Raw genomic sequence first — 24,554 nt, forward strand, 5'->3', positions numbered from 1 at the left:
AGCTCCTGCCTAGCAGGAAAGAGGGTTAGTTTGACAACCAGCCAATATATTTCTTAATTATATAAGGCACAATGTCAGGTATTGTGATAGTGGTTTCTTTTTTTAAGGTAGTGCTTTTTCCTTGAACTAAGGAGGTCAGTTTTAGGAATGAGAACTAGGAAGGAAACTAGTATAAACAGTGTCAGATGAATTCTATTTAATTTATTACTTTAAGAGAGAAAATTCATATTGTATGGATAAAGATGGAATTCTTTACTTTTTAAAAAATCAGATCATTACAGCCATGCTAGTTTGGTGGATAAGGCCTTGCACCTCTTGAAGGAAAGAATAAGAAGAGGGGATACTCTGGCATATTTCCTACGAGGTCAACTGTATTTTGAAGAGGTATCATTTTTTGTTGATTTGTTTTCATATCAAGCTGCTGTTAGATCTTCATAGCACAATTTCCTATAGATTTCCTTACATTGTTAAACCAGGGAAATTCTGTCAAAGTCCATAGATTATGGTTGTAGATTTAAGTATGATACATTGGTCCCAGCTTATGGAGATATTCAACCTTTCTCCATAAAAGTCATTCTAAGTAATGTCATTTATAGGAGTCATTTTGGTATGAAATCCATTTTCACATGATAAATTAAAAATCTAATTTTTATATTTTGCCCAATATATTCAACATCATTTATAAAATATTTTCATTTTATTAACAATTAAAAATCCTGATTCTTATCTAGTACTTAAAGGCAGCTTTTTATGTTCCTATACGGAGTAAGGAGGGAATTTCCCTCTTTATCCACATTATGCTGAGGTTTGCAAAGTAGGTCTAGGAGGACCTATGCAAACTATCACTCCAACTTCAGCAATATAGCTTCAGTTGTTCACTGAACCCCAAGGGAAGATGCGAAAAGGGACCAGCTGTCCCCAACCCCTCACTATCCACTGAATGTTTGGGCAGCTGTTCACCTATATCCCACTTACTTATCTTTTGATGGCTCCTTCATTCATTCTGGCAACAAATATTTGTTGAGGACGCATAATGCACCTGTCACTGTGAGGATCACGTAGCGTAATGGTTCAGAGAATGATCTTTCAGCTTTGGGCATAGGTTCAAATACGGTTCCATTGCTTGGTAACTGTATCCTTGGGCACAAGTGCTTAACCTCTTGGTACCTCAGTTTCCTCATCTGTAAAAGGGTGTAATAATATGCATTTCATAGAGCTATTATGAGGGTATATTAATTGTAAAAATACTAACAGGGCCTGGCACCTAGTAACTGCTTTATAAGTATTTGCTACTATTATGCTAGGTACTAGCTATACAGTGATGAGGGAGTTAGAATGGTCCCCATTTCATAGAGCTTACAGTCTAGAGGAAGAAAATAAATCAATATATAATTAAAAATAAGTTAAAGTACTATGAAAGCAATTAACTGGGTACTCTGATAGAGAATAACTTAGGGATAGGGCGGAAATACCTGTTGCTGAAACTAAAACTTGAAGACAAGGAAACAGGCAATGCAAACAGCCATAGGGAAGTGCATTCCAGGTAGAAGGGAGAACAAATGCAACGTTTCTGAGATGAGGAAGAGTTTGGTGAGCTCTAGGAATTAAGAGACCAATGTCATAGTCAGCAAGGCAGAGAATGGCTCTAGATAAGCCTTGTTTAAAATGTAGTGAGAAGCCATTGAAGTGTTTTGAGACTGTGATGAATGGATTGGAAGGGAAGCATAGAACCAAGACCAGTTTAGGGGAAAATTATACTAGTTGGGGCAAGAGAGGGTGGTGATCTTGACCCAGCAGTGGAGCTGGGTCCTGGATTTATTTTGGAGATACAAGTAATGGCATCATGGACTGAAAAATATAGAAGTGGGGAGGAGTGAGTTTTGAGGGAACCATCAGGAGTTCAGTTTTTGGACATTTTATGTTTGAGATTCCCCTTAGTCATCCAAGTATACATGTTTCAAAGTAGAAACTACATGTAAGACTCTAGATCTCAAAGGAGAAGTCTGAGTTGAAAGTATATATCTGAGATTTTCCAGCATGTATATGGTATTTAAAATCATGAAAAACTAAAAGGATTTCCTTTCTCTTCCTCTGTATAGAGTATTCTAAGTTTTCCAGCCCTCTTATATGTTGGCCAAACATTAGCCAGAAAGGAGAATGAATCTTTACAACTCAGTCATTTACTCATTGTTATGTGTTCTTTAAGATAAATATTTGTTAGCATTTTGGTACAGTTTTTATTAATTTTATCAGTTTGTTGATTAATTACAGTTTATGAAAAGAGAAATTCAATTGTTCCTGTGTTTTCCAAAAGTTGCTTTTCTCTGGCCTGCTCCTCCTAGTAATGACCTTCCAACTCAGAGACTCTCTTTCCACTGTTACAAATGATTTATTCTTTAGCGTAAGGCATTTTCCGTGGTGGATTAAGACATAAGCCCCATTTTTGTTCCTTACACTTCATCGTATTTGCTATTATATCCTATAACGCTGAGGAGCCTTAAATGAATGACATATGACACGTAGGTTTTTATAGGAAGCATGGGAGAAAGATAATTTTGGAGAATCACATGTTTGTTGTTCTGTGTCTTCTCCCTAGCTAGAAAATGGCAAAACTGGAAGAGCCATATCATAGTGGATATTTAGTAGTAGTGGATATCCTGATGTTTATCTTTTCTCAGATTCTTTGGCCCCAGCTCTGAAGTTTCTCAGACTCCAGGAGTAGCGGGTGATACGGCAGGCTGGAATGAGCAGAGAGCTAGGCTATCACTTAGAGAGTGGTTTGGCAACAGCCAAGAGTAAGAGTGAAAGCCAAAGAGCGTCTGACCCAGGTTCCTCCTGGTCAGTTCCCTCAGTTGCCATATTTAGGTTTATTTTATTGATTTTATAGTGTGTTGATTGTTGTCAATAGCTTACTTGCAAATTCCATAAATCTGTTGCTGTCTTTTATTTGGTGCTGCTAGCTAGATTTAGGTGAGAACTAAGTATTTGGGATTACTTTAAGGTAATAATGAAAATAATTCAGTATTTCCTGGGAGCTTACAGGGATGGTATGAAGAAGCATTAGAACAGTTTGAAGAAATCAAGGAAAAGGATCATCAGGCAACTTACCAGCTAGGAGTGATGTATTATGATGGCCTGGGGATGACTGCAGACGCTGTAAGTTATTGTTTTGTTCACAGTGTTTAAGATTTCATTGTTTATGGATTATTTGATACAGTTAAAATTATATTTTAATAATATATTTCTATACTTATACTTAAATAATTATCTATCCTTTCAGCATTTAAAGGATAGCACTAGTCATTTTTACATTTATGTAAAAAACAAATTTCTTTTTGCCCCTCTCCTTGCTGCTATTAGCCGTCAATAACATTTTTGCTTTAAAATGTTTTCCTTTGTTTTTAAAAGTTACTTCAAAGCTACATGAACATGGAGAAAAGTTAGAAAATAAGCAAAAATAAGATCACTCCAAATTTTACTATCAAATATGAACTTTGTTATTATTTTAGAGTATATTCTTCCGTGTATTGCCCTATGCAAAAAAAAAGATAAGCTGAAACCAGAATGTGTTCATTAGACAGTCACACTTGCCATGAAACTTCTTAAGTCTCTCTCTAGAATGCAAATTTTTTTGAAAAATTGGTTTTATACTTAATTCGTGCTTTCTAACTCAATGGTCCCCTATTTCTATTTAAATGGTATCATGACTGTACCATCACCCAAGTTATAGGATTATTTAACATGGAATTTAGAAATAGGTCCTTGGAAAATGGTAATAACAGTAGGATAATATAACTATATCTTTTTAAAACTTTTAAACAATCTAACCAGAAAGAATTTACATAAACAAAAAGAATCAACAATTTGAATTTACCAAAGATATAATAATAATATCAGTGAAAAATATTTGCTGCACAAAAATAGAATAAAGCAGAAAGCAATAAAATGCTTAATTTCTGACAGGGCCTAACCAGAAGACATACAATAGAAATTAGATGACAATTGAACTCTAGTCTCAAAAAGTTAAGAAAACACATTTTGTCAATCAAACATGAGAAGACTGGGGAACAAATTGCAATGAAACAACTTAAACTTGTGGAAACAAATCTTAAAAAATTTTACTTTCAAAAAATAGAATTTATACTGAATACATCTACCAAAACTAACACATATTCCCTAATACCATTTAATACCCAGTTTATATTTAAAATCCTCAAATTGTCCCAAAGTAGTCTTCAAGCCAGCATTCAGTCAGGGACCGCCCAATGCACTGAGTTGTAACATCTGCAAGCTTCTTTCATCTAGATTAATTCTCTCTCCTGCCTTTTTTTCATAATATTGACTTTATTAGAAGTGACACTTATATGGTACTTAAGCAGAAAAATGTCTTCTTTTGTAGTGCATACTGAAATATTTAGGGGTGAAGTGTCCTGATATTTTCATATTGGCATGTAACTTGAAACAAGTCACCAAAAAAAACAGATGAAGCAAATATAGCAAAATGTTATTACTGACAATCTATGTGGTAGTTATGCAAATTTTTATGTAATATTCTTTCTACTTTTCTGTATGCCATTCTAAGATCTTCTGTATTCTCAGCCTTTTTCTCAGACTACTTCCTTCACTTCCTTGCCTTATCAGAAACTTGGTTGTCCCACAAGCAGCCCTCTTTAGAGGAGGGCTCTCCTTACAACCTCCCAAAGTACCATAGTGCTCAAAGGTAGAGCTGGTATTATTTTCATTTCCCAATTCACTTTCTAGCTATTATTTCTCCTCCACCTCAGGCACAAAGTGTACCTACTTTGAAGTTCATACCAACTCATTGCTTTCCTAGTTCTATCAATTTCCTGGTTGTTGGTGATTTTCTAACGTTAACCTGAAGACTTTGGCTCTGGGATTACAGTTTTCTTCCCTGTGTCATTCCACCATTTTATCTGATACTTGAAGGAAGAACTGAGCAGCAAGAAGGAGCAATATATAGATGTAGGTGAATCACACTCCAGGCAGAGGAAATAGCTCGTGTTCAGGCCTGAGGAAGGATGGTACAGCTGGAATACAGTCAAAACAGTGAAACAGGGACCAAACCACGTGGAACTTGGCAAACTACAGCCAAATGGATTGTATTCTCAATGCAGTGTGAAGACACCAAAAGGGAGTGCAATTAATATGATTAACATTTTTAAAGATCATTTTGTCTGTTGTGTGGAGAATGGATTGAATGGAGGCAGGAGTAGAAGTCCAGTGAGGAAGCCACTGCAATAGTTCAGATAAAATAGCAGCTTTAACTGAAATTATAGTGGTGGGAATAGAGAAAAGTGGACAGATCTAGGATATGCTTTTAAGAGGATACAGGACTTTCTGATGGATTGGGAGAGGGGCAGAGATAAGGGGAGGAATCAAGGATGATTCCTACTTTTTGTCCTGAGTGGATGATGTTGCCATTTAATAACAATGGGGTGACTGAGGGAGAAGCACGGTTGCGGTACAGGAGGAAAAGCGAAACATTTATGTTTGAATGTTTCATTTGAAGTACCTATTAAGACACCTAAGTAGAGATGTCAGGTAGAGAGTCTGGAGCTCAACGGTGCCGACAGGACTAGAGAAATCAGTGGGGGGCTATCTGTGGAGCAGTGGGAGTTACAGCACCAGATTGGATAAGATTGTTGAATGAGTGAGTATCATAGACAAGAGCCAAAGGTCAAGGCCAGGGACTGGAAGCCCTCCAATATTTCATGGTCATAACGGAAAGAATAGCTAGCCAGCAAAGGAGAATGAGAAGGAGGAGACAGGGAGGACAGAGGAAAATGAGGACTGTGTGGTGATCTGAAAGTCAAACGATGAAACTGTTTCAAGAAGGAGGGAGTGATCATCTGTCTCAGATTCTGCTGAGAGGTGAGTAGAATGAAAACTGAGCACTTACTATCAGACATACTAAGATGAATTTCACTGGAGATCTTGACAAAAGCATTTCAGTGGGACCAAGGTCATAAGGGACCAAGATTGGAGTGGGTGGAGGAGACATATGGATGTAAGGAAGTGGAGATAAGCACTGAGCTTTGTTATAAAGTAGAACAAATATATGTGCAATAACTGGGAGGGATCATGGGATCAAGGGAGAGTTTTCTCCCAGATCAAAGATCTTACAGTATTATTTGTAAGTTGACACACAAGATCTGGTAGAGAGGAAGAAATTGATGATGAATAAGGTAAACTGATAGATTTGGTGTTTCTTTCAATTCTTTCTGTTTTCTCAGTGAAATAAAAGTGAAGCCATGTGTTTGCTGTGGCAGGATGTATCCTAAAATTCTAACAATTCAGAGAAAATAAGCATAGCTCCTGTGCAAAGATGACACACAAATTCATGAACTGTTCCATATTTTTTAGAAAAATATTTAAAAAGTTGAAGCCATGAGCTGAGACTGAGGAGAGGGAGCAAGGGGACAGCAGAAGTCTGAAGAGAAAGGAAAAGGTCTGAAGTAGTATCTTCTCTTCCAGATAAGTGGGAGAGATCATTGATGAGACAAACTGATAGTATTGCTTGTGAGGGGAGAGCTCGCTCTGAAATTTGAAGTCACAAATTGTAAGAAGGACCTGTCAGCATGGTTATGTTTTTCTCCAGCCATGTTCAGTGGTTTAAGTACAGCAGAGTAGCTGGAGAAATAAGATATCTGCCACATGAGTGAGTGTCATGGAGGGAAAGAGGGACAAAGGAATGAGTACGGTGACAGATACAGAATAAGCTGATGTGGGAAGAACATGAAGGTGTAGAAAGACCAGGAAAATTGGTAGATTCGACGGGTTGGCATATGGCAACTCCAAAATAGAATGGCTTGAATGTAGTTATATATGGAGGTCAGAGGAGCAAAAAAGAAGATGGCCTCTGTAGGTCTGTTCAGTTAACCCAAGGTAAAGGGGCAAAGAGCAAATTCTTTTAATGTTTATCATTTTATTAATTTACCAAGTTCTTGACACTAATTTGGTCCAGAGTCTGGTTGAACCAAATATGCTTTGTGTGGTAGGTTTGAAATGTCTTGAAATTTACATGTTATAAACCCCAAAATATTGATACAAAACCGCATTATGTTTGCTTTAGTCATATATCTTTTGAAAGAAATTGAGAGGAAAAAATACATACACAGGTATGTATATATGTGCCTGGGTATCCTTTTATATTTGTACATATTTACCATTTCTGGGGCTTTTCATTCCTCTCTATCAACCTGCGTTGCCATCTGGCACCATATTCCTTTTCCGTTCAACCTGAAGAACTTCCTTTAAAGAGCATTTCTTGTAAGTGTGCAGGTGATGAGTTATCTACAATTTTAATTACCTGAAAATGTCTTCAGTCTGCCTTCATTTTTGATGAATTGTTTTGCTGGTTGAGTTTTTTCTTTCCTCACTTTAAAAATGCCATTGTAAAATCTTCTAGCTTCTCATGAGAAGTCAGTCTCTGATTGTATTAGGTTCCCTGTAAATAATGTGTCCTTTTTCTCTGGCTGCTTGCAGGATTTCTGTGGATTTCAGCAGTTTGACTATGATGCGTGCTTAGGAGAGGGTTTTTGTTTATCCTGTCTGGAGTTCACTGAACTTCAAGGATCCTTTTCAGTTGCAGTTTTCAAGAGTCATTCCTCTTCCAGTTTGTGTTTGCTTTGGTAAACTTCCCAGTGCCTTTAATAACTTTTTTTTTAAATTATTTATTTATTTATTTATTTTTGGCTGCGTTGGGTCTTCGTTGCTGCACGCGGGCTTTCTCTAGTTGCGGAGAGCGGGGGCTACTCTTTGGTGCAGTGCGCGGGCTTCTCATTGTGGTGGCTTTTCTTGTTGCAGAGCACCGGCTCTAGGCGAACGGGCTCAGTAGTTGTGGCTCGCAGGCTGTAGAGCGCAGGCTCAGTAGTTGTGGCGCACGGGCTTAGTTGCTCCGCAGCATGTGGGATCTTCCCAGACCAGGGCTCCAACCCGTGTCCCCTGCCTTGGCAGGCGGATTCTTAACCACTGTGCCACCAGGGAAGTCCCTCCCAGTGCCTTTAGAAAGTTGTTCTTTATGTTTGGTCCTGATTTAATCACTGCTATCTGTGGGAGGATTTACACAAACACTTCACTCTACTACCATTATACTGTAAGTTCTCTCTTACTAACCAGTTGGGGAAAAAAATGGTAGACACCTACCTCACACACTCACAAAAGTAAATCCACATGATCTGGGACTCAGTAAAACACCTTAATTTTCTCATCTATTACTGTGCTGTTTAGCCAGCAATAGCACTTTGAGAGACTAGTGAGGAGTAAAAGTTAGAATGCAGTGTATAAAAATGTACTTGACTGTCAAATATTATTTTCTTCTTTGGAGTGATTTTTGAAGCTTTTGAAACTGTGGGTTAAATCCACTTCACCTGCCTTCACTAATCAAAGTCGTTTTAAGACTCATGTGTCCTCCAAGCTGCACATGTATAAACAATAAGATGTTTGCCTGAGTTGTTTTCTGGGAACTTGGAGCCAGTGGCATCTAGTTTGAGCTGAGCTGGTTAAGACTAGATAGGACCATCGACTCTCCAACTGGGCATCCACAGGCGTCCATTGCTTCATGACGTTTTGAACGTGCAGAGGCCTGCATCTTAGTTACACCTGCGCAGAGAGAAGATTACCCGCCAATTCCCACATCTTTTCCCAATCACCTTTCCCCACGCCCCGCACGCTCCCCATGCCTCGGACCGCCCTGCTGTTTTATTCCTTATCCCATAAATACCCCGAGCTGCCTGCGTGCCTGCTGGGAGGTTGGTTTGAGATTTTTTCTCCCGTCTTCTGGTTTGGCTGCCTTGCAAATAAGCCCTCTTTTTGCTGCAAACCTCGGTGTCTCCGCATTTGGCTTGCTGTGCATCTGGCAAGACAGATCTGGTTTGGTAACCCATGTGGTGAGCCAGCCAAGAGGTGAGTCCAGGTGAACCTTTGGCCCATGGCTCGTCGGCCCCTTGCAGGCACTGAGGACCTGTGGACCAGCCCGAGCAGCTCCCTGGCGCGTCCGTTCCCAGACTGACCCTGGGTTTTCAGGGAGGCGCTGCTGACCTTCCGCGCTCAGTTTCATCTTGTAGCAAAGAGAGGAAATGGAGCAGGACCCTATGGTGCTTCCCCTCCATGTCCTCTGCCTGCCTTTTGTCTGTAGAAAAACTTTAGTCAAAGAATAAATTCAGAGAAGTGAGAAAGTGCAGAAGCAAAGGAAAACAAGACCAAGTAATAATAGCTTAGTCACTGAATGAAGTCAGGGACCATTAGTCCCTCCTCAGGGGCTGTAGATAGTATTATGAGCTATGTCCTGTGAGCTGTTTCATAGATACTGAAACCCCACCAGGTGAAAGAAATTAACTACATGATGACCAGACTGTAGACATGACCTAAGCTACCACAGTTCTGAGGACTGGCCTCAAAGAAATGGGAGCAAACTGACCCTGGAACTGAAGACTAACTGTACTTAAAACAATCAAGATGACGCTGGTCACCACAGGACCAATTTCAAGGTGACTGTCGGAGCTGACTGGGCTGTTTCTGCATGTAGCCCCCTCCCTCCGCCTAAACACCCCTGAAACTCCCCTTTAAAAGTGTTTGCCCACCGATTTGTCAGTGGGGAGTCAGTCTCTGAACATAAGTCCGCCATTCTCCCCGTTGTTGGCCTCAGAAATAAAGCAAACTTTCCACTAGCCTTGCCTCTCGAATATTGGCTTTTGAGTGGCAAGCAGCTGGACCCGACTTTCAGTAACATTTTTGGGGTTTTGGGCTTTTGGATTTGGAAGGTGTTTTTAGGGTAACCTCGTTAAAGAAATGCACCTGTGCCTAGATTGTCTTTGGAACCCTGAAAGATCATGGGTCAGAGGCCCACCTGATGGGATTTTGGCAGACAATATAAAAGGTTACAGCTGCTGAGGTACTCTGTACCTGAGTTAAAGGCCCAGGGCTCTGGTTTTTGGTTTTGTTTTGGTCTTGTTTGTCCATGTCTGTCTATGTCTGATTGTCTTAATTGTTAGGAATTGGCTACTGGGGGTTGAGCTTCTTGGCGACTGTAGCAAGGACCCTTAGATTTTGTTGCTGCACCCACCTGGGAACAAAGCCCCTTCAAAATGGGCAATGTTAATTCGGTTCCCTCTTGCAGCCCTCTAGGCTACGTTCTCCAAAATTGGGAGACTTTCAGTTATGAATCCATGGAAAAATAAAGGATGGTTATTTCTTGTAACACTAAATGACCATAATATCCTCTAGACTCTGGAGCACAATGGCCTGAAAATGGATCCTTAAATTACAATACAACTTTGCAAGTAGATTTATTTTGTAAACAGGAATAAAAATGGGATGAAATACCTTATGTACAGTCTCTTACGTTCTTGTATCAGAATAAACCTGTGTAGAGTAGATGTAAGGTAATGGTCCAACAAGAAGGAAAGGCAAAGAAACCTGTTTTGCTTGATTCTAATGAAAAGGAGGATGACTTGCTGGGAATTCAGCGTACCGCTCTGATGCTCCTCCACCGTTACAGGACGGTGCTGTCACTCTTTCACTGTCAGCATCTGAACCTCAGGCTCTCGGGCGCCTGTGCCCTCCCCCCACCCCAGTCTCTGAGGGTTGAGAAACAGGAATGGCCTCCCCTCTCATCACCTGCCAGGGTGTGCAGCTTGGCCAGGGAGCTACCCAAATGCGGGGAGGGCAATATCCCTTAAGGCAAGTCCCCACTGTGGCTGTGAATGCTGAGACTGGGCAGGTGATGGGATGGATCTGGGTCCACTTCCCTGTCCACTTTGGATTTATTTAATTGGAAGAACAATATGCCAACTTATAGAGATGACTCGAGAATGGAAAACCTTCATTGATTTTTTTTTTTTTTTTTTTTTGTAACCCACAACCCAACCTGGGCAGATGTTCAAAATTTATTAAACACTCTCCTCACTTCAGAAGAGCATAAGATGGTGCTGGATAAAGCTTGAGAGGAGGCAGATCTGCTTCGTGCAGAAACCCCTGGCAACCTGGTGAGGGCTGCTGCACGCGGGGCTACACCAAAAGCAGATCCTGATGGGGATGTGAATGCTGGAGACAGGCCCGAACTTTATTGAGATTGCATTCTTGCAGGATTGCGAAGAGGGAGGCCAAAACAAGCCTTAATAAAGTACAGGAGGTAAAACAGAAACCAAATGAGGATCTTCCAGAATTTCCAGAAAGGGTCTTTAAAGCCTATAGGCAACATACAAAGAGAACTTATAAAAGTCAGTGACCATTTTTTGGTCAGAGCGCACCCAGTATAGAGAAGAAACTGCAAAAGATGGAAGGGCCTTTAGGAATACCTATGTCTTGACTTGTTGAAACTGCCTTTAAAGTTTCTAATAGCAGAGACCAGGTTCAGGAGAAAAGGGAATAATGGAGAATGAAAGAGGCTGCTCTGCAGGCGGCTACCTTAACACCGGGAAGAGCTGGATGGAATCAAGGACTCCCACAAGGGACTCGGCAAAAGCTTCCACTCAAACGGGTACCCAATAGCGGGACCCCACCAGTGTGCATACTGCAACCAGGAGGGACACTGGAAAAGAGGGTCCCATCCTAAGTAAGACTCTTGAAGGTAAACAGCTGGCACATCAGATGCCCAAGAAGAGAATGACAATGACCAAGAATGACAGGCCCTAGGGGTTCCTTTAAATCTTGTGAAGTCCATCATCTCCCAGGCGGAGCCCTGAATGACTATGACCGTGGGAAATTTAGGATTTTGATTGATATGAGGCCATTTACTCAGTTTTAAATACCTGGCTTTCTAAGCTTCCTTCTAAAACTATGTTAGTAACTGGGGTGTCCAAAGAAACCTTGAAACTGCCTTTTTTCCAGCTGCTAAACTGTCAGATGGGGAAAACGCATCTGAAGCATAGCTTTGTATACATGCCTGAATGCCCCATTCCCCTTCTGGGACGAGATTTACTAACTAAATACCAGGGTTACCTTTGCCCCTGAGTGAACAGACATTAAAGTACCACCAGAGCAGGCTTGCGCATTGCAGGCTCTATTACTCCAATCCCAAAAAGAACATCCTGCAACTGTTCCAGAAGAGATTTGCAAAGAGGAGTCCGAAGACCTGGGCAGACGGGAGGCTGGGAATAGCAAAGAGCTAGGCTTATACAGCTTAGGGCACCACCTGAAGTCAGCCTGTACACGATTTAAGATCAGAGTGTAAAAGAGACTCATCCAGTAGTCCCTAACCCATATACTCTGCTCACTAATCTGTCCAGACATTGTTGGTTTACTGTATTAGAGTTGAAAGATGCCTTTTCTTGCATATCCTTGTTTTAAATCCCAAGAGTTGTTTGCTTTCAAATGGGAAGATCTAGGTACTAAGAATTAAACAACAGTACTGCTGGACAGTACTTCCTCAGGGATTTAAAACTTTACCGACGATGTTTGGAGAAATCCTGGCAAAAGATTTGGGGGACCCTCAGCTAAATGAGGGCGCCCTGCTCCAGGATGTGGTTGATACTGATTACCAGTAAAACAAAGGACACCTGAGACCAGAATATGGTTTTGATTTCAACCTTTTTGGTTGAACAGGTCTATCAGGTATCCAAGAAAAAGCACAGAGTTCTCAATCCCTCTGTGAAATATTTGGGTTTTGAACTCTCACAAGGACAGAGAGACTTGCCCTCTAATGGAAGGGAAGCTCTAGCTAGGGCTGCAGCTCCCACCAAGAGATAATTGCAGGAATTTCTGGGAATGGCTGGGTTCTGCCGTATTTGGGTCCCCAACTTTGGGCTCATAGCCAAACCCATTTAGGAAGCTCTTAAAGGAGAAAATGAACATCTAGACTGAAATCATGGAGGATAAACATTCTGAAAACGAGCTCCATCTTCGCCGGTTGGGACCTTGTGAGGAACGCACCGAGAAAGGGAAAGCACGTTGCGTGAGGAATACCGCGGTGGTTCCAACCCTGACGCTGACTTTCCCGAGTGGGCAAGCAAACCCCCAGAAAAAAGCCACGAGAAAGAAATTAAGGTGAGTGGGATTGCTGCAGTGGTGGCTTTGAAAAGTAAAATTTAGAAAGCAATTTAAATAATTTGCTCGTAACCAGATTGATTGTTTTCTTTTGTTCTGCCTTCTCTTTGTTTCTAACCTCCCAGGCTTGGAAGGACAATTCAGTGATTAGGATTTTTCAGTCTTTGGCAAAAGTAGGTAATTTCTCTAGCTTTTGGATATGTCATCTAAAAAAAACCTTCTGTATTTGATCATGCTGACCCCTTGGTTGTGCCTGTTGTTAATTTTTGACCATCCCTAACTTCACTGTGACTTCAGGTGTGAACATATCAAATTAGGCTAATCAACAAAATGTCCTGTCGCGTTTTTCCTTGAATAAGCCAAAATTTGGTCTCCTCATGTCCTCAGAATAAAAAACAAAAACCAAAAAACAAACAACAACAAAAATCCCTGGCATCTACCCTTGTCAAGGTTCTATTTGATGAGGATATTGTAGAAACCACACTTAATCCTCCCAGCCTATGTTCCTTCGATACTATCTAAGCGTTTCAGTCAAAGGTGATAATGATCAACACACTCCAATTCGTAAAAAAGTAAGACACTGATCCCTGGCTCGCCAGTGTCCTAGGTAAAATCCCTGAAAATAAGAGTCTAAATATTCGCATGTCTGGCGTTCTGTATGCCCTCACAGTGTACATATTTGCCCCACCCGGTACCTATTTGTCTACAGTTTTTATTACCAATCTTGGGCCTATGAATGCCTTGACAGCTGGCGCATAAGTGGTATTTGTTTGGGATCAAAATGTTAACTTGAAACCAGGAACAAGAGAATATTCTCAAATGAGTGCTAAATATAGTTTGATTCCTCAAGCCCCTATTAGGCCTATGCCCCTTATCAGCAGGAATTAGCCAGAGCTGTCCTCACCCTTTTTCCTCAAGAGTTGAGGAATGATCAAAAAGCAAGGGGGGGGGGGCACTGAAACCGTGGGTCAAATCCACTTCACCTGCCTTCACTAATTAAGGTGGTTTTTTAAGACTCTCATGTCCTCCAAGCAGCATGTAGCCTAAACAAGATGTTTGCCCGAGTTGTTTTCTAGGAACTTGGAGTCAGCTGTGTCTAGTTTGAGCTGAGCTGGTTAAGACTGGATAGAACCACCGACCCTTCAACTGGGCATGCATGAGTGTCTGTTGCTGAGTGACTTTTTGAACGTGCAGAGGCCTATAGCTTAGTTACACCTGTGCAGAGCAAAGATTCCTGCACCTTTTTCCAATCACCTTTCTCCATGCTCCCCACACCTCCAACTGCCTGCTGCTTTCTTCTTTATCCTATAAACACCCCGAGCTCTTTGCCTTTGGGGAGGCGGATTTGAGATCTGTTCTCCCATCTCCTACTTGGCTGCCTTGTAAACCCTCTTTGCTACAAACCTCGTGGGCTCAGCATTTTGGCTTGCTGTGCGTTGGACAAGAGAAACCTAGTCTAGTAAACAGTTTGTGTCTGGGTTTTTGGAGGGAGGAAAGCCTTTTGTTGGTGGTTAGAATGTCTTCTGTGTTTTGTGACTATGCAGATGTCATATGAAGATGTGTAGTAGATGTAAATTTATCACTGAGCACAGCTAGGGAAAGTGTGCTTGAAGAGAGAAGACAGAGTTTGGGGCTCACACGTGTCCTGTAAGAATTAAAAATGTGGAAGTTACTGGCTATTCTTACACTTTAAGTTCTAAGAACTGTGCCGATTCAGAATAAGGGCTATGAGGAGAGAAGAAGGAAACCATATTGAGATGTAACGCAAATGTGGAAGCTATAAAATGAAGGGAACGCTTTATATCCCAGAGCTCCTGGGAACGCTGACCCAGGAGATGGACTTTTACTTATTTCTAGCCCTGCAGAGTCCAGGACAACCATACCTGTTAGGTATAGACTCATGACATTCTACCTCATGTCGAAGGGTGAATGCTTTACAGCATTATTGGGAGAAAACTTAATTTGGGTAAAACTAAACTAAGACTTTGTTTTGTTCTTTTCCTTTGTAGAAGGAAAAAGGAGTGGAATATATGAAGAAAATTGTTGATTCTCCGTGTCCCAAAGCAAGACACTTACAATTTGCAGCAGCTTACAACCTTGGAAGAGCTTATTATGAAGGAAAAGGCGTTAAACAATCAGACGAGGAAGCTGAAAGGTAATCTGACCTGAGAACAAGATTTTTGTTTTAATCAAATGCTTTAAACAAAGAATAACTTGCCTTGCCCTTCTCTTCTAGACTGTGGCTTTTTGCTGCAGACAATGGAAATCCAAAAGCTAGTGTGAAGGCTCAAAGTATCCTAGGATTGTATTACTCAACAAAGGAACCCAGAGAGTTAGAGAAGGTAACAGTGATCTATTTGTTTAAATCCTAGCATCCTGCATAGATTAATATTTGGTGAGGAGTAAGTATGTAGTCTTGAATATCTCTTATATTTCTTTCAACGTAAAGAAAGCTTACATTTTAAGATCTCCAAGCTCATTTCACCCTTTCCTCAACTATGAATGCTGCCTTCCCTGCCTCTACCAAAGGAGACCATGGATGTGAGCACTTTGTATGCTATAAAAAGCACACATACAAAATATTCTACCATAAAAGGTAAAAGAGGAGGGAGAGTCAGTACAACCTCTTTAATCACCAATGATGGAAACCCTTTCCAAGAAATCTTATAGGGAGAAGGAAATGAGGCGTTAAAGGCAAACTTGTAGGAGGCACATAACCCCCAAGATCCTTGTCAGATAACTGAGCAGCTACTTGGAAATCGGTTTGAACTAACTCAGATTCACTGTAGCTGAGTATTGAGCAAACATGCTGGGACCACATGCAGGTTTTTTTTTTTTTTTTTTTTAAACATCTTTATTGAAGTATAATTGCCTTACAATAGTGTGTTAGCTTCTGCTTTATAACAAAGTGAATCAGTTATACATATACAATATGTTCCCATTTCTCTTCCCTCTTGCATCTCCCTCCCTCCCACCCTCCCCATCCCACCCCTCTAGGTGGTCACAAAGCACGGAGCTGATCTCCCTGTGCTATGCGGCTGCTTCCCACTAGCTATCTATTTTACATTTGATAGTGTATATATGTCCATGACACTCTCTTACCCTGTCACATCTCATCCCACCCCCTCCCCATATCCTCAAGTCCATTCTCTAGTAGGTCTGTGTCTTTATTCCCGTCTTGCCACTAGGTTCTTCATGGCCTTTTTTTTTTTTTTTATTACTCAGCCATAAAAAGAAATGAAATGGAGGTATTTGTAATGAGGTGGATGGAGTTAGAGTCTGTCATACAGAGTGAAGTAAGTCAGAAAGAGAAAAACAAATACAGTATGCTAACACATATATACGGAATCTAAGGAAAAAAAAAAAAAAAAAGGCCATGAAGATGAAGGTTTTTATCCTTGGTTTTCTTTGATCCCGTTGGAGCTCCAAGAGGATCTGAGAGGTGGCCACAATCTCACAACATCAGCTGCTCTCCTCTCCTTGCTGTGCCTCATTACAAAGCCTTTCAGACGCTTGGTTCGTATTTCCCACCTTCTTGGTCCTTCCTCTGGAAAATCTGAAAATCCTGAAACCTGAACAGCTGAGCTCGAGCCAGTGACCTCGCCTGCACTGTGGGCAGACAGCGGGCGGGCTCCCCTCAGCACCCTCTCTCAGGCAGGCGAAGTTGGTGCTAGCCTGACGTACGTTCAAGGGGTTAGAACGATGTCCTAGAGAGGAATTAATAGTACTGTCTTATAGAGAGATCCCCTTTATAATCCACCTTGTGAATACTAGGGAATTGTGCTTTTTCCTAGGCATTTTATTGGCATTCAGAAGCTTGTGGCAATGGAAACCTGGAATCCCAGGGTGCACTTGGGCTCACGTACGTTTATGGACAAGGCATCCGCCAGGGTACTGAGGCTGCCCTGCATCGCTTGAGGGAAGCAGCAGAGCGTGGAAATGTCTACGCTCAAGGGAATCTCGTGGGGTATTACTATAAGATGAAGTTTTTCACAAAGTGTGTTGCATTTTCCAAAAGGTGAGTAAGCTGAATAAAAGTATTTACAAAAACTCTGACTAGATGTTCTATGCCAGGTCTGTTTAATAGAACTCGCTGCAGAATTGGAAATGATGGCTATTGGTACTTGCAGTGTGGCCAGTGCAACTGAGGACTGAACTTGTAATTTTCATTGGATTTTAACTTTAATAGCCACACGTAGCTCATGGCTACCATATTGGATAGTACATCTATTAGTCTGCAGAACTTCAGTGCTATTTGCTCTGTATACCAGCTAAGTAATCTTACACAAGTTTAACTTTTGGGGCATCAATTGTTCTTTTGTAATCCTGCGGAAGTATTTTCTTCTTGATTTAAAAAAAAAATAGGGAATATAAAGTGTTTAACACAGCTTGGCACATGAGAAATATTAAACTTTTTTCCTACACCCTTAGCCATAGGTTCTATAACTGCACAATTGCAATATAGCTTGATGAGGACTGTACAATAAGAATGGTTAAAAGACTCCAACACTAACATAAAGTATATCGAAATTTCTTTTCTCTGAGGCCGTGTACTTTCCTGCATTTACCCACAATGTACAAATGCAACAGACCTGGGTGTCCTCTAGAATGGCTATAAGGCCATGCTGCCATTTCCTTCCCAATAATGCCCTTCCCACGGAGCCCACAGGCTCCCCTCTCCCCGAGCCCAGTGTGAGGCAGACATCCACACTGGAGGATGCAGGGATTGCTTTTACCCTCTCCTCCCCACCATCGTGGCCTCCAGGCAGCAGGCCACTTAAAGGTATGGTCTCTGCTGTCTCAAATCCCCAGGTGCCCATATGGTTAAAACTAAGACTTCAAACAGTTCTTTAAACATTGTTGGAGCTTTCCATTATTGTCCATGTTCCTGTTTCCCACAGTATTACGGCTGACGTGGAGTTGACTTGTTTTCGTATAGTTCTCCATCTCTGTATCTGGGTTATAGAAAAGGACTTTTTATTGCCCATTATCATAGATGTGCAAGTTTCTTAATGTGTTTTCTGGTCCTGTGTGACTAAAGTCCAAATTCAAGGTTGATGTTTAAATACCCAAAGAGAGAGAAAAATGCTTTTCCCCCATTGTTTAAATCTGCAAAGTGATAAGAGTTCTTATAATATTTTAAACTTAATGTTTTTTAGTGGTTATTAAGCCTGACCAGTATAATCCTAGGAAGCCATATAGTAACCACTGTAGTTAGTTCCTCTTCTTCTGGTGTTAGTTGACTGTTCTATTTACCCTTCACCACAGAGCAAACAATTTTGTTCTCAAACTGGTAGAAATAATAGAGAAACCACTTGGGGCACATGGACAATTTCTGGGCATGTTTATAAAAATGTAAACTGTAACTGATACTGTTTTTAATTTCACAACTGGATGTTGTAACAGGATTGCTGACTACGATGAGATTCATGACATCCCCATGATAGCCCAGGTCACGGACTGTCTCCCAGAATTCATCAGCAGAGGCATGGCCATGGCCTCTTTCTACCACGCACGGTGTCTGCAGCTTGGCTTGGGTATCACAAAGGATGAAGCAACAGCTAAACACTATTATTCTAAAGTAAGCCTGACAACAAATATAAATTGACTCAATAGAAATTTCTGGGTTTTTAGTTGAGACTTGGACATCTTTTTAAATCAGTGTTTTTTTCCTACTTATTGTGCAGATAACCTCTGTTCTACTAAGCGGTTGTCAGACATGCAGCTTGTTTGCAAACAATTCTGTCATTCTTTTTAATAATTAAGCACAGATGGTAAAATTTCTATTTTTGATGCAAATTATTCTATTTCACTGTCTGCCGCCTAAGGCCCAGCACCAAGACCTTAAACCCAGAACGTGCATGCCTTCTTTCACCCAGAAAAAGTGTGAATCTCTATTTCATTCTAGTACATTAGAGTACATTTCATTAAGGTTTCTTTTTGCATGACATCTACCACACTTAGGTGGAAATTCATGAATTTGAGGTACCCAGTTAAAATAAGCCTTTTCATGTTTTAATCCATGTGATCAGTTTATTTAGATACCGAATGGATTTCACATCTAAAATCAACTGTTGAAAAGTGTTGAAAACTGTTGAAAAGAGGGATTGTGAAAGGGAATCATGAATAGTAACTGCAAGTTTTTTTTAAAAGAGAAAAAAAAAAATTGCACACCCTAGGTCCATGACATCCATAAGTCCAAATGAGAATTAGATCATAAAATTTCACGCATTGCCAAATTGTTGAAGCTGGAGCAGGGAACAAGGCAAGGAACAATTTTCTAAGTCCCTTGCCTAAATCTGATCACATTACAGCAGTGGTTCTCAAAATTATTTGCATATTAGAATCACATGGGGAATCTCTTAAGAATTCCTAAAGCCCAGGCCTTATTTCAGAAAAATTAAATCACCATCTCCCAGAATGGGACACAAGAAGATTTGTTTAAGCTCCCCAGGGGGTTCCAATCTGTAGGCAAGTTTGGAACCTAAATTATTTTATTGGAAATCTAAAATTTCCAGAGTATTAAACCCATACCAACACAATTATAGGAACACAGTACAAAAATACAACTGACCTGGGGCTTCCCTGGTGGTGCAGTGGTTAAGAATCCACCTGCCACTGCAGGGGACATGGGTTCGAGCCCTGGTCCGGGAAGATCCCACATGCCGCGGAGCAACTGAGCCTGCGCTCTAGAGCCTGCAGTCTAGAGCCCGTGAGCCACAACTACTGAAGCCCGCGGGCCTAGAGCTTGAGCTCTAAAACAAGAGAAGCCACCGCAATAAGAAGCCCACATACAGGAAAGAAGAGCAGCCCCAGCTCGACGCAACTAAAGCCCATCCGCAGCAACGAAGACCCAGCACAGCCAAAAAAAAAAAAAAAAATACAACTTGACCTTTGAGATATTTACCATTACACCATTAGTATGAATAACAGCTGTCTTTGTTTAATCTAAATGTTCTGTATATTATACCAATTTCCAAACCAAGTCAATTTCAGATTCTATGCTATCCTTGGTACCCTTTCCAAGTAAACATAAGCCGAGAGCTCTGGGTGAAAAATATCCTGAAATGTGGTATATGTTCATCCTAAATAAAAGAGCATAATAAACAGATTACAATTTTAAAACTATTTTCCTTATGGTGGGAGATAATACAGCCCCATTACTCAATTTTGGCCACTGGATTTTATGGGAGATAACTTCCTCTAAGTTTTCTCCATTTTAAAAGTAAGCCAGTGAAGGATCTGGAATCATGTCAGATGAGGCACAATAACAAACTCTGAGTATTTTACTCAGAGAAAAGACTTGAGGGGCTTCTGCTAGTGGTCTTCATCAGACTGAAAGGCTGTCCTACAAAAGAGGCACTGTAGGGGAGGGAGAATGACTGCCCACGGCAGTATGTTACAGGAAAGATAAGGCCGCAGATGAAGAGACCCTGGGCTGAAAGTCAGGAGCCCCAGGCCTGGTCTCAGCTCTGCCACTCCTCTGCCTCTCAGTTTCCAGGAAACCAGCAATGCATGTCCTCCTAGGAACAGTCCCCGATTCTAAAGGGTTGGGGGTGGGGGATTTTAGCTTAATACAAAGAATCTTCTAAAACAACTGTTTATAGGTAAAACCTTAGTTTCTGTTTCCTAAAGGTGGTGACTTTTTTTTTATTCAATTTTATTTATTTTTGGCAGCGTTGGGTCTTTGTTGCTGCACGTGGGCTTTCTCTAGTTGTGGCGAGCGGGGGCTACTCTTCGTTGCGGTGCGCGGGCTTCTCACTGCGGTGGCTTCTCTTGTTGTGGAGCACAGGCTCTAGGCGCACAGGCTTCATTAGTTGTGGCTCGTGGGCTCTAAAGTGCAGGCTCAGTAATTGTGGCACACGGGCTTTGTTGCTCTGTGGCATGTGGGATCTTCCCAGACCAGGGCTTGAACCCGTGTCCCCTGCATTGGCAGGCAGATTCTTAAGCACTGTACCACCAGGAAAGCCCAAGGTGGTGACATAAAAAAATTTTTTTTATATTGGAGTATAGTTGATTTACAATGTTGTTGGTTTCATGTGGACAGCAAAGTGATTTAGTTATACATGTATCTTTTGTTTTTTTTAAAATTATTTATTTATTTTTGGCTGCGTTGGGTCTTTGTTGCTGTGCGTGGGCTTTCTCTAGCTGCAGCGGCGAGCGGGGGCTACTCTTTGTTGCAGCAACTAAAGTACCACGTCTTCTTTATCCATTCATCTGTCAATGGACATTTAGGCTGTTTCCATGTCTTGGCTATTGTGAATAGTGCTGCTGTGAACACTAGGGGGCATGTGTCTTTATGAATTATGGTTTTCTCTGGATATATGCCCAGGAGTGGGATTGCAGGATCACATGGCAGCTCTATTTTTAGCTTTTTGAGGAACCTTCATACTGTTTTCCATAGTGGCTGCACCAATTTACATTCCCCCCAACCGTGTAGGAGGGTTCCCTCTTCTCCACACGCTCTCCAGTATTTGTTACTTGTAGACTTTTTAATGATGGCCATTCTGACGGATGTTAGGCGATACCTCATTGTAATTTTGATTTGTATTTCTCTAATCAGCCATGTTGAGCATCTTTTCATGTGCTTTTTGGCCATCTGTCTGTCTTAGATCTTCTGCCCATTTTTTTTTAAAGGCAAATCCTCAAGTGACTTTTTTTTTAATTTATTTATTTATGGCTGTGTTGGGTCTTCATTTCTGTGCGAGGGCTTTCTCTAGTTGTGGCAAGCGGGGGCCACTCTTCATTGCGGTGCGCGGGCCTCTCACTATCGTGGCCTCTCCTGTTGCGGAGCACAGGCTCCAGACGCGCAGGCTCAGTCATTGTGGCTCATGGGCCCAGTTGCTCCGCGGCATGTGGGATCTTCCCAGACCAGGGCTCGAACCCGTGTCCCCTGCATTGGCAGGCAGATTCTCAACCACTGTGCCACCAGGGAAGCCCACTGCCCATTTTTTGATTGGGTGGTTTTTTAATATATTGAGCTGCATGAGTGCAATTATTTTGTATTGGGTTGGCCAAAAAGTTCATTCGGATTTTCCCATAACATCTTATGGAAAAACCCAAATGAATTTTTTGGCCAACCCAATATATTTTGGAGATTACAAATGATGCAACCAACAAGGGAATAAATATTCTCTCTTTCTGTGGGTTGTCTTTTCATTTTGTTTATGGTTTCCTTTGCTGTGCGAAAGCTTTTAAGTTTAATTAGCATTCCAGTTGTTTATTTTTGTTTGTATTTTCATTACTCTAGGAGGTGGAACCAAAAAGATATTGTGATTTATGTCAAAGAGTGTTCTGCCTATGTTTTCCTCTATGACTTTTATAGTATCCAGTCTTACATTTAGGTCTCTAATCCATTTTGAGTTTATTTTTGTGTATGGTGTTAGGGAGTGTTCTAATTTCATTCTTTTACATGTAGCTGTCCACTTTCCCCAGCACCACTTATTGAAGAGACTGTCTTTTCTCTATTGTATATTCTTGCCTTCTTTGTTGTAAATTAATTGACCACAGGTGCTTGGGTTTACTTCTGGGCTTTCTATCCTGTCCCACTGATCTGCAAGTCTGTCTTTGTGCCAGCACCATACTGCAGCTTTATACTGTAGTCTGAAGTCAGGGAGCCTGATTCCTCCAGCTCTGTTTTTCTTTCTCAAGATTGCTTTGGCTATTTAGGGTCTTTTGGGTTTCCATAAAAATTTAAACATTTTTTGTTCTAGTTCTGTGAAAAATGCCATTGGTAATTTGATAGGGATTGCATTGAATCTGTAGATTGGCTTGGGCAGTATAATCATTTTGACAATATTGATTCTTTCAATCCAAAAGCATGGTATATCTCCTGTTTGTGTCATCTTTGATTTCTTTCATCAGTGTCTTACAGTTTTCGGAGTATAGGTCTTTTGCCTACTTAGCTAGGTTATTTCTGGGTATTTTATTCTTTTTGATTCAGTGGTAAATGGGATTGTTTCCTTAATTTCTCTTTCTGATCTTTCATTGTTAGTGTGTAGGAATGCAAGAGATTTCTCTGTATTTTGTATCCTGCAACTTTGCCAAATTCATTGATGAGCTCTAGTAGTTTTCTGGTAGCATCTTTAGGATTTTCTACGTATAGTATCATGTCATCTGCAAACAGTGACAGTTTTACTTCTTTTCCAATTTGGATTCCTTTTATTTCTTTTTCTTCTCTGATTGCTGTGGCTAGGACTTCCAAAATTATGTTGAATAAAAGTGGCAAGAGTGGACATCCTTGTCTTGTTCTTGATCTTAGAGGGAATGCTTTCAGCTTTTCACCACTGAGTATGATGTTAGCTGTGGGTTTGTCATATATGGCCTTCATTATGTTGAGGTAGGTTCCCTCTATGCCCACTTTCTGAACAGGTTTTGTCATAAATGGGTGTTGAATTTTGTCAAAAGCTTTTTCTGCATCTATTAAAATGATCATACGGTTTTTATTCAATTTATTAACATGGTGTATCACACTGATTTGCAGATATTGAAAAATCCTTGCATCCCTGGGATAAATCCCAGTTGATCATGGTGTATGATCCTTTTAAAGTGTTCTTGGATTCTGTTTGCTAGTATTTTGTTGAGGATTTTTGCATCTATGTTCATTGGTGATATTGGCCTGTAATTTTCTTTTCTTGTGGTATCTTTGTCTGGTTTTGGTATCAGGGTGATGGTGGCCTCATAGAATGAGTTTGGGAGTATTCCTTCCTCTGAAATTTTTTGAAATAGTTTCAGAAGGATAGGTGTTAACTCTTCTCTAAATGTTTGATAGAATTCACCTGTGAGAACATCTGGTCCTGGATTTTTGTTTGTTGGGAGTTTTTTAATCAGTTTCAATTTCAGTACTTGTAATTGGTCTGTTCATATTTTTTATTTCTTCCTGGTTCAGTTTTGAGAGATTGTACCTTCCCAAGAATTTGTTCATTTCTTCTAGGTTGCCATTTTATTGGCATAAAGTTGCTTGTAGTAAGTAGTTTCTTATGATCCTATGTATTTCTGTGGTGCCAGTTGTAACTTCTCCTTTTTAATTTCTAATTTTATTGATTTGAGCCCTTTCCCTTTTTTTCTTGATGAGTCTGGCTAAAGGCTTATCAGTGTTGTTTATCTTTTCAAAGAACCAGCTTTCAGTTTCATTGATCTTTTCTCTTGTTCATTTCTACTTCATTTAGTTTTGATCTGATCTTTATGATTTCTTTCCTTCTGCTAACTTTGGGTTTTGTTTGTTCTTTTTCTCTAGTTGCTTTAGGTGTAAGGTTAGGTTGTTTATTGGGGATTTTTCTTGTTTCCTGAGGTAAGACTGTATTGCTATAAACTTCTCTCTTAGACCTGCTTTTGCTGAGTCCCATAGGGTTGAATCATTGTGTTTTTTCATTTGTCTCTAGGTATTTTTTGATTTCCTCTTTGATTTCTTCAGTGATTCATTGGTTGTTTAGTAGCATATTGTTTAGCCTCCACACGTTTGTGCTTTTTACAGTTTAATTCTTGTAGTTGATTTCTAATCTCATAGCACTGTGGTCAGAAAAGATGCTTGATTTCAATTTTCTTAAATT

General features: G+C 40.6%; 1 protein-coding gene across 5 annotated transcripts in view; it reads left to right on the forward strand.

Moving 5' to 3' along the window:
- The window catches only part of LRP2BP (LRP2 binding protein), a 42,570-nt gene that overhangs the window by 9,689 nt on the left and 8,327 nt on the right, over window positions 1-24,554 (forward strand). For all 5 annotated transcript variants that reach the window (XR_014239177.1, XR_014239178.1, XR_014239179.1 and 2 more), the window contains exons 4-9: window positions 272-384; window positions 3,043-3,156; window positions 15,018-15,160; window positions 15,242-15,347; window positions 16,800-17,023; window positions 18,412-18,586. Coding sequence is in view for 2 of the 5 variants with exons in the window: in XM_082375363.1 (XP_082231489.1) it covers window positions 272-384; window positions 3,043-3,156; window positions 15,018-15,160; window positions 15,242-15,347; window positions 16,800-17,023; window positions 18,412-18,586 (875 nt within the window). In the remaining 3 variants the exon portion in view is untranslated. The remainder of the gene's footprint in view (window positions 1-271; window positions 385-3,042; window positions 3,157-15,017; window positions 15,161-15,241; window positions 15,348-16,799; window positions 17,024-18,411; window positions 18,587-24,554) is intronic.

This window comes from Balaenoptera borealis (genome assembly GCF_965194805.1).
Source record: "Balaenoptera borealis genome assembly, chromosome: 21".
Taxonomy (NCBI): domain Eukaryota; kingdom Metazoa; phylum Chordata; class Mammalia; order Artiodactyla; family Balaenopteridae; genus Balaenoptera; species Balaenoptera borealis.